The sequence below is a fragment of the Nicotiana tabacum genome, chromosome 12 (assembly GCF_000715075.1).
Source record: "Nicotiana tabacum cultivar K326 chromosome 12, ASM71507v2, whole genome shotgun sequence".
In the NCBI taxonomy this organism is placed as follows: Eukaryota; Viridiplantae; Streptophyta; class Magnoliopsida; order Solanales; family Solanaceae; genus Nicotiana; species Nicotiana tabacum.
The window spans coordinates 117,989,146-117,999,428 of NC_134091.1; the positions used below are offsets into that span (position 1 = coordinate 117,989,146).

Here is a 10,283-nt window from a genome sequence, read left to right on the forward strand (position 1 = left end):
TTTTTAGATAAAAATATTAAAGGATGGAAATCTCATATGCTTGATTTTCTGTTTAAATTAATTAATTGTTAAGAGAAATTGTTCTTCCTCTCGAAATTATCTTAATAAATATACTCTCTTTCCGGAGGTACATAAGAAAATGTCCTCCTTTCTTGTGGAGCAGGCTGAACGCCTTGGCAGGATAGATGCATCTATGGATCGCGTCGCACGTCCCTCGGCAGTGTACACGACACTCTGGATCGGGTCGTACGACCTCGGCATAAATCGTGCCTAATAATAATAATTACACGATACTTATTGCAGCTTGTGAAGCTATATTGATAAATTGAAAATCTTTGGAATTTAAAAAGAATTATTATCTCTGTTTCTTTGGAATTTAAAGAATTATTATCCCTGCTTGTTAAGAAATTATTTTTATTCCTGTAAATGAGACTAATTGATAAATTAAAAATTTATTGGAATTGAAGGAACTTAATTATTTCTGCTGGTTAAATAAATTATTATTATATTCTGTGAATCATGCTGATTTAGATATTCTAGTTTTATTTCAATTATTATTATTGACCCATAGTGAGTGTCAAAGTCGGCCATCTCGTCTCTACCACTTCGAGATTAGGCTTGATACTTACTGGGTACACGTTGTTTACGTACTCATACTACACTTGCTGCACTTTTTGTGCAGGACCTGAGGCAAGTACTAGTGGGGGACCTATCGTCTTACACCCACATTATCCAGAGGCATAGTAGTGAGCTGCCTTTCTGAGCCGTTCTGCAGCTACCGGTGTCTCTTCTTATATATACATTCTGTCTATTTTATTTCAGACAGTATTTGGAGTTTTGTATAAACTAATAGATGCTCATACACTTATGACACCAGGTCTTGGCACATACATTGGTAGAATTGGGATTTGAATATTTTTTGGATTTAAGTTAACCGGTATCTTTTCTATTTTCTTTAATATTACTAGTAAAAGAATAAAATTTCTTAGAATTTTTTTTTCCAATAATTGATATATGCTTAATTTATTTGTTGGCTTGCCTAGCTGTAGTGTTGGGTGTCATCATGACCTATAGGTGAAATTGGATCGTGACATTCCTCTTAGACTTGGAGGAGAATATTGCATTATCTATAATAAATATTGTTCCCCTAGACAAAGTTATAGTAGCTCTTCCAGAACCTTCAATTAAATTACTACTACCAGAAATTGTAGTAACATATGTCTTACACATATTTAAATGAGATAAATATTTATTCTTTTTGAATATTGTATGTGTCGTACATGAATCAATGGAGCAAATATTTTTAGTTTTTATAATTGAATTTTGATCCATGTTTGCTTTGTGAGATATTCATATTTGTTTCCCATGGTTTGACATACAAAACAAATATACAAATAAACATTAGTATTTTCAAAGAAAAAGGGAAAAAAAACAAAGTTAAATCAATAACTCAATAATGACTTATTCAATTAGTGTGCCGATAATTTTCTGTAAGACACTTTCTTTGATTGAACAACTTAATTAGAAAACAAATGTCGTATTTCAATACAAAAGTTTCATACAGTACCAGTTGATTTAAAACCAATCCTTTTAAACATATGGAAAAGCTTTAGCAAACAGTGGTACATCAATTTAATTTAGACTATGTACTAAGAGTACGAATTTAAGTCTATTAGCATGTTTCTAAAAATTCTTCTCATATATTAAAAGTAACACGATCAATTGAATGAAGTAAACAGCGGGCAAACCTTTACCTCTAACAAAGTAAGAAAGTAGATTCTTGTTTGTCCTTTAATAAGATCAATATTCAAACTCAATAAGGTAGTGCGATAACAAGCAGACTAAAACCAAACTTTATTCAATGAAGTATTATACTAATTCGACATACTAATTAATTCTAATAGCAAAGCTACTACTCATGTAAACTACGATAATTACATGATATTTATTCACTAACTGATACGAATAAGTAAAAATTAAAATCAAACTATTCAATCTTCTTTAACTACAAATTCATCTCCGATCAAGTGGTATATTTTTCCATCAGAGTAATCAAAGAAGTTTGCTACATTCAAGTGGGTGATGTCAAATTCATTGTCAGAGACAAAATTAATTTTAGGGCCTTTATTCTTTATGGATGCTTAAAGCTCATCCAAATGTCTTGGTGTATGACAAATATTTATCCAATGCCCTTTTTCCACCGCAACGATGACATTCAGTTTCTGAACCCTTTGTCTTTGGCCTCTCATCTTTCCTTCCACTTTTGGTGGTTATTTCTCTTTGGGGGATGATTAACACCAGAAAAATTTCTTCCTTGGCCACGACCACAATCATGAACACGTGTAGGGCCACGACCTTTTTCACGCTTAACATAATAGGAAATACACCTCATCCACTTCAGGGAATGGGGTAGACCCAGTGGGTTGATTATCGTGATTTCTCATTAGCAAGTCATTATTTCGTTCAGCCACAAGGAGAAGAAAAATCAACTCAAAGTACTTCTTGAAACCTTTCTCTCTGTAATGCTGTTGCAAGACCATATTTGAGGCATAAAACGTTGTGAACGTTTTTTCAAGTATATCATAATCAGTGATACTATCTCCACAGAGTGTCAATTTAGAAATAATTATGAACATCGCCGAATTATATTCAAAAATAAACTTAAAGTCTTGGAGCCTCAGATGAGCCCAATCATATCGTGCTTGTGGAAGTGTGACCAACTTTAAGTTGTTATATCTTTCCTTTAAGTCATTTCACAAAACAAGTGGATTTTGACTGTGAGATATTCTATTTTCAGCACTTCATCAAGGTGATGGCGCAAGAAAATCAAGGTCTTAGCATAGTCTTGGGTAAATACTTTATTTTTATCTTTAATGGCGTCTCCAAAACCCATTGCATCTAAATGGATTTCAGCATCCAACACTCATGTTATATAGTTCTTTCTCGAAATTTCAAGAGCAACAAACTTTCTTTTTATAATAGGGTATCATAATTAAAAAAGGAGAAAAATTATATCTTAATCTTCTCAAAGAACTTCTTGAGACGGTAGAGTTTCGTAGTGATAACATGTAATGAAACAATAAAGAAGAATATTGCAAAGAAAGAGAGAATTCTTATTGATTTTGGGATGAATTACAATGGAATAAAACACCTCTATTTATATGGAAAAAATGGCGTAGCTACCAAGTAACAAACCCTAAGACCTCTCTAAAATGTATACATTACCTTAAATATAATTCTATTTATAACACATTCAAGTTATTCAATTATTATTTGTTCCTTCGGTGGACATCTAACAATATTAGAATTCAACTATAAATTTTGTTCGTCCTTGAGAAGGAACAACAATCAATGAGGAACTTCTTTCTTTCTTATTTTTGATATTTTGAATTTTTTTCTTTGAAGATACTTTTTATTTTTTAGTTTAGTCTTAGTAAAAATATTTAAGTTTCGTTTATTATGTTATGAAAGTATGTTATAAAGTTTTGGACGCTTTCAATTCCAGCTATGTTAGTTTGGGTATGAAAAGTTTAGTATGTTATCAACTAAGATTTAAGTTGTTATATTATTATTTTGTATTTATTCCAATGACAACTCCTTGTTTATTTTATATATTAAGTTATTTGTTGTAAAAAATTAAATTAATATTGGTCATTTTGGACTTTATATTGTCACTTATTTAGAGATAGTTGAATGAAATTAATATTCATTATTTTTAAGACTTATACCTTTTTTATTTATAACTTACACACATTATTTGATAATGTCAATATTTTTTAAAACTATATATTCATTATATGGGTACGTGCATCGCACGTATCCTAAAGACTAATAGTAAATAAATAAGGGGAAATGCAGGCCTGCCTGTTGTTTTTGGTTGGCTTATAGAAAGAAAAATCATTGAGAATGAAAATAGTAAAAAGGTGCATATAAAGATCTCTCAAGAACATCATATTAAAAAAAACTAAATAGTACTGCCCATATCCCATTTTATATGGCAATATTTGATTACATAAGATGTTTAAGAATTTTCTTTATCATATATATTGGATAATTTAAAAAAAAAAATCTAAAATTTGACTAGCTATATGAATTTGAATTCCAAAAGTTTGCCACAATTATATAGGATAATATTATTATCAGTGAAATGATGTTAAATATTTTGAAACATCCTAAACCTAAAATAACTTAAAAAGTTGTATAATTTGGAGCAAAAATATGATACAGCGGTATTTTAAAAATTAGAAATAACCAAAATGGAAGGTGCATATTCTAATTTGAGTATAAAAATGACGAAAGAGAAATGAACTTAAATAGCCATTTACTCAAAAAAGAAAACAATAATAGATGAAAAATGTATAATATATCTATAATTAATATAGAATTTATGTATATTGGATAATAATATAAATATTATTTGTCGGCCAAATGTGTAACTTCTCCCAAACGAAATATATAAGGGGCAAGTGCACATATAACTATTCTTAGGGGATTTTATTTAGAGATTAGTCAGTACTTATTTTGTCCTGAAATTTTAAACTAAAAATTTTAACTTCAGGACAATTCAGGATATTTTTGTCATGAAAAATTAGATTGAAAAACTGAAATTCAGGACGCACTGACTAATTTTTAAATAGTAGCCCTTTAGAGTGCTACATGGTGTCATTTCTACAATAGAGTGAATCATACGGCCCAATTTCTTAGCCCAGTAGGAATGTCTGGCCCAATGACCCATTAATACACATCGGCCCTCCTTTCACTATCTCACAGTTTCCCTCCTCAATTTCCCGCCAAACACTGAAAAACATCAAAATCTTAGATTTCGCCTTTACCAATACAACCAGAAATTGAAAAAAAATCATTCCACTCTAAAAACCTTCTGAATTTCAAAGAGTGCAAAAACGAGACAATGGAAAAATCCGGCAACGGCGGCGGCGGTGGTTCAGCGCCTACAGGTTGCTACAAGTGTGGTCGTCCAGGTCATTGGTCAAGAGATTGCCCTTCCAATCCAAACAGTACCGATAAACCTAATCCCAATACCACGACGGCGTATGCTTCAAAGTCCGGCGTCGATGCTGGATCCGGATCCGTTTCCGGTGCCGGAGCTTCTGCCTCTAAGCCGAAGAAAGTTCCTAGGTCAATGCCTAAGCTAACTCCGGATATCCTTCTCTCTGATAAAGGACTTGGCTACGTTCTCCGTCATTTTCCCCGTGCTTTCAAATATCGCGGCCGCGGTCATGAGGTACAGAGGCTGATCCACACTGACTAGTTCTATATGCACTAACTTTTGCTCTGACCTTGTAGATGTACTAAAAAATTCGCTAAATACATGTATAGTGAATACAAATTTGTAGAAAGACAACTTTGTTTTCTAGGGTTTTAATTTTATTTTATTTTATTTTATTTGATCCAGAATAACATACACTTTTTAAGCACTTAACATGCAGTACTATTAGTTTTATTTTATAAACGTTTTGAAGCAGACTTGCTGCTCCCTGTTTAATTTGTGCAAGTAGAAAAGAAAAATAAGCAATCATTCATCTTGTGTCTTATTAAGATTGGTAAGTTAGAATGCTTAGTCCATCGTTTTGGTTATATGATACGCTACCCGTTTAGTTGCATTCTTGCTATAAAATGAACAATATTGGAAGCATATGTACTTATATGTGGTACTCCATCATCGAGTAATTTGTTCATAGTGCAATCTTAATTTGTCGCAGGTTGCTGACTTGGGATACCTACTTGGCTTATATGCTGAATGGCACTCAGGGTTACTTCCTTATTACTCATTTGATCAATTCATACATAAGGTGGAAAGACTTGGTGGGTCAAAGAGAGTTAAGGTAACCACTTTCACTTCCCCAGCTCTGATATTCCAATTTTGTTAGATACACTTGTGAAGAAATGCGTATCATATTTCAATTAAATTTATTATTTTCTTGGTTTTCACTAGAGTTGCGTGCCTGCATCATTAACTGGAATATATGGAAAAGAAAGCTTCTGGAAAATGGAGACCCTTTAATCATGTCTAAACAGAATACTCAGTCTTGGAAAAAAAAAATACTGACAGTGCTTTTTAGCCTAACTCAACAAGTTACTAGAAGTCTAGAACTATTTTGTTGTACTCTTATGATGTTTTAAGAAGTAGATGTATCTACATCTAGTAAATTTGACAGTATCTGTGACCTAGAAGTTATCCATATTTTGATATTCTCTTGATTGTGTTAGTTTGATATTTGCGAATAGATAGCTCATAACTTAATCATCTTCATCCTGTCATATTAGAACTAAGAGGTCGTTATTCTTGTAGGTGGACCACCCTTCTTTAGATTAAATACCTATTTTATACGTGGATGAAAAATCGTCTTGTCATTTGCTTCTAGGTGTTCTCTTAATATTAAGAGGCCGAGCACATTAAATTTCAAGCCTGCCACTTTTTCTCCTTTCTTCATTTACTTACTCATGATCAAACAAGGTAATGACCTCTCCCCTTCACTAAACTCCTCTTCCTTCTTTACATCTTTCAACAAGGCATTCTTTCTCTTAGTGAATGTTCTATGGAAATCCTTCACCTAGATGCTGTGTTTAGGATATTACGTCCAAATTTATTGCCATAATGCATCATTTGTTGCTAAATAGCATTCTGTTGTGGATAGCCTGTTATATGAGCTTAATATTCACTTAACACATATTACATAGCTGACTTTTAACTAGATAAATCTCACTCCATGCAAGAAACTGTGTACCCCAATATATAATGATTGAAAGATAGTTTCTTGTATGACCTTCACTGAACACATAACAAGTATTAAAGATTCCATGTTTTCCTTAACAAGCTTACAAAGTTTCTTTTATCTTTGAACAGCTATGCATGAAAGGACTACGAGACAGGGTTGCCGATGGAGTGGATCCTGCAAAACTGTATGAGCCACAGGTTCAAGAACAAGAAACAAATCAACAGGGTATATCTCTATCAGTTTCTATACTCTTTAAGTATTTTTGTTTTCTAATCTTGAATTACTTCCAGCTGTGAAAAGCAGCAATATATGGTCATTAACTTATTACTGGTAAAATGAACTTCTGTTAATTTTTTTAATATCACTTGTTTTACTTTTCTCCTAAAGCATATACTAAAGTTTGAAAGTACTATGATTTCAGTATCTCAGATACTAAACTTTAATATTTGAAATTCTGGTAAACTATTGAGATATTGGTTTGAGTAGTATTTCAAGTGAATAGTGGTTTCTATTCACAATGTTTCAACTTTTATAAACTATTTTCCCAAGTGAAGTTATATCCAAACACAACCTCAACTTCAAATTACTCCTTTTCAAATTCAACTTACAAATACTCTTTTTTCAACTTCATTTAAGTATTGTCCAATTGCCTACCTACTTAAATCAGGAAAACAAAATGCGGCTGTTCGGTAATTATAGGAGACATTAAATTATTTTTTGTCAAATGTGAATTCTAATTATTTCATTTGCAGAGTGCCTTAAACTTTGACTCTTACTCAGTCATAATTGTTTTATGTATTGATTCTCAACAATACCTCTTCTCTATGTTTACCCAAGGAAAATAACCTAATTTTAATCTTACGGGCTTGTACTTTATTCTTCAGTTTTCTATCACACGTCTATGTTCGGTGAATTATGTAAGATTTCATACCGTTTGAGATTGGAACATTTAGGCTAAGAGTTAAACTTGATAATTAGGAGCCGTCTTGTTATATTTCACTAACAAATAGTTATTTAGGGTATACGGTTTCAAGGCTAGCTTGACATTCTAGTGTTTTAAAATTGAATGTCTAAATGTATACACATATTAGCCCTTTCCTTCTTTTTAAACATTGAAGAACTACTATGATGAACAAGTAACGTTATTGATTATGCAAAGTTCAAAGAAGATGTGCATTTTTGCTCTGAAAAACTAAATATTGTTTTTCTACAGAATGTGATATACCTATGTATGCCAGTAGTCATTTGCAATCATGATGGTCACTTCCAAGTAAACATTTTGTTGATTCTGTAAATAGCAAAGAAGGAGAATTCATGTTATGTTTCTCCCATGAATAAGTTTGCTCTTCTACTCGTGAATGCTTGGATTTGAAATCAGAAATTGCATTTGTGCTGTATATTGAATGCAGAACTCAAGGACTCAGAACCAACTGACTATCCAGAAGATACCACACAAAATCCAAATCCTAAAGATTTTCAGGAAATCATGCTTAATGATGTGTGGGAGAAGGCAATTGGGGTAAGCATAATGGAACTTCCAACTGATTTCTATGTCAATGTTTGTTTTATTTCCAAAAATAACTATCGAGTGTTTACTTTTATCTGGCATACTTTAAGCCCAAATTTTACATCTAATCAGTGATCATTATTCCCTACTTAGAAGCATACAATAACATTCTGTTTTCTTTCATTTTGTATGCCAAAATGCCGTTGGTCACAAGTATTTACACAGTTATTCCCTTGTGTTTGGAATACCAATTTACCATCTGTCACCCAAGAAAAAAAAGAAAAAGAAAATGATTCTTTAAGATTTTGAGAATCAAACAGTTGTCAATTTGCATTTGATGTGCTTGGGCTACATCTATTTCAAGTGAGACAAGATGAACTACACATTGGAAAGTATATACACTTGTGCTTTGAAAGTGATGCTCAAGTACTGTGATTCTGATAACTTTTACCAGGTTCATATAAATGCCCTTGGAACTATAGGGGATGAAACTCTCATCTTAACACCCAAAATAGGGCCCAACAGCCCTTTCTATTGAATCACCTCTAGAGTAAGAAATTAAGCCTATTCGTAGTCTATTTATTTTCCTTGTTTCTGTGTTATGATATTTTATGCAGTTTGCTACAGCACACTTCCACAATAGTACAACTAGAATGAGAGTAGGGTATGTTGAGACCAGGATCAGGCCATTCCTTGAACAATTTGTCAATCCCTTGTTCGGCTCTCCATGTGCCACCTCAGAGAAATTGATATATAGATCGTTAAAGGTAGTGCAACAGAAGACTAGTGAATTCAATCAATTCATTCTAGTATTTCTTATGTGTACCAATCTCTAACTATCTGAATAGCACAAAGTAGATTAGGGTTATTTTTCTAGCTAGCTTAAGGAAAATATCAAGCTTGATCCATAGCAACTAGGAAATCGTTTGTGCTTCAAGTTCAAAGGGAGTGCTCTTAGAACTTGAAGTTCTTACTTTACTCTTAGAAGCTTGAGGATATTTGCTAGAGAAAGAGTAGTGTGTGCTATATTCGGCTTTAGAATAGTTTTTTGAAAGTAACTCTTGGAGAATTTTTCTGAAGTATTTTGAAGAACTTCCAATTAAATTCTCATATGAAGAGAACTTGCCTGATAGTTACCTATCTATCCAGTGACTTATCCTCACATATGTTTTAGTCTCGTGTGCCACACTGGTAATATATTTGGCTACAATGATTATTAGCATCCTTTACTTACCTACTGCTGCAGATTTTTTGACCATATTGTGTTGCATATTTGGCAGGAGCCATCTCAACTATCCCCTCAAAAAATTGTTGCTGCTGAGAAAGATAGAGTAAATCAGGCTCCGGATAATGTAGCGCGAAGTTCTATTCAGATCTCTGAAGAACAAAGAGCTCGGATGGAGGCTAATAAGTTGAAGGCATTGCAGAGAGCTGCTGCTCGAACCTCTCATATCAAGTCTACGTGATGGTTTTCACATAGAGCTCCATAGAGGTTTCTAACTAATTATATCCTTTCTTATTGTAAATGCTTCAGATTACCTTCAATCTTGAACGTCCAGAGACTTGTCCAAATGATAAATCTTTTTACTCTTTCACCCAAATTGGATGTCATTTTCATTAATTGACTATTTAAACAAACATAGGAGATGATTAAGAGCTTGTTTAATTAATCCGTTAAAGGAACTACATTCTAGTCGTCTATGTACATTCTTAGTGTAAAAAAGAATACTTAATCCATCGAGTCTTACTAATAGAAACGCTTCACAAATGAAAAAAAACATATTATTTTTTGGTACTATAGTAATTCAATAACAAGCCAGTGGATTTTGTATTTGATAAGAAACTTCGTATGAATTATAATACTTAGATAAAACTAAGACACAAGTTTGCAATAAGGGTTAATTACGTGGATTTTCACTTTATTATAGCAAAACTGTTAAATTCTTTTTGTAATGACAAAGTTCTAACTTGATTTTAAGTATTATGAAAGTTATTGAATTATTTTTTTGTAGTAAAAAAGTTGCTTTAACTTTGTTTAA

At 32.4% G+C, this 10,283-nt stretch overlaps 1 protein-coding gene across 1 annotated transcript; it reads left to right on the forward strand.

Moving 5' to 3' along the window:
- The first annotated feature begins 4,787 nt into the window (after window positions 1–4,787).
- On the forward strand, window positions 4,788–9,865 carry LOC107821293 (uncharacterized). The gene is made up of 5 exons (XM_016647728.2): window positions 4,788–5,242; window positions 5,721–5,843; window positions 6,866–6,962; window positions 8,147–8,256; window positions 9,525–9,865. Exons 1-5 carry the CDS (start codon window positions 4,910–4,912, stop codon window positions 9,708–9,710), a joined length of 849 nt encoding a protein of 282 aa, XP_016503214.1. The 5' UTR covers window positions 4,788–4,909; the 3' UTR covers window positions 9,711–9,865.
- Window positions 9,866–10,283: the final 418 nt, after the last annotated feature.

Coding starts and splice junctions, on each gene's coding strand:
- LOC107821293 (XM_016647728.2), top strand. CDS start 4,910: ATGGAAAAATCCGGCAACGGCGGCGGCGGTGGTTCAGCGCCTACAGGT. Junction 5,243..5,720: donor ATCGCGGCCGCGGTCATGAG/GTACAGAGGCTG, acceptor AATTTGTCGCAG/GTTGCTGACTTGGGATACCT. Junction 5,844..6,865: donor GTGGGTCAAAGAGAGTTAAG/GTAACCACTTTC, acceptor ATCTTTGAACAG/CTATGCATGAAAGGACTACG.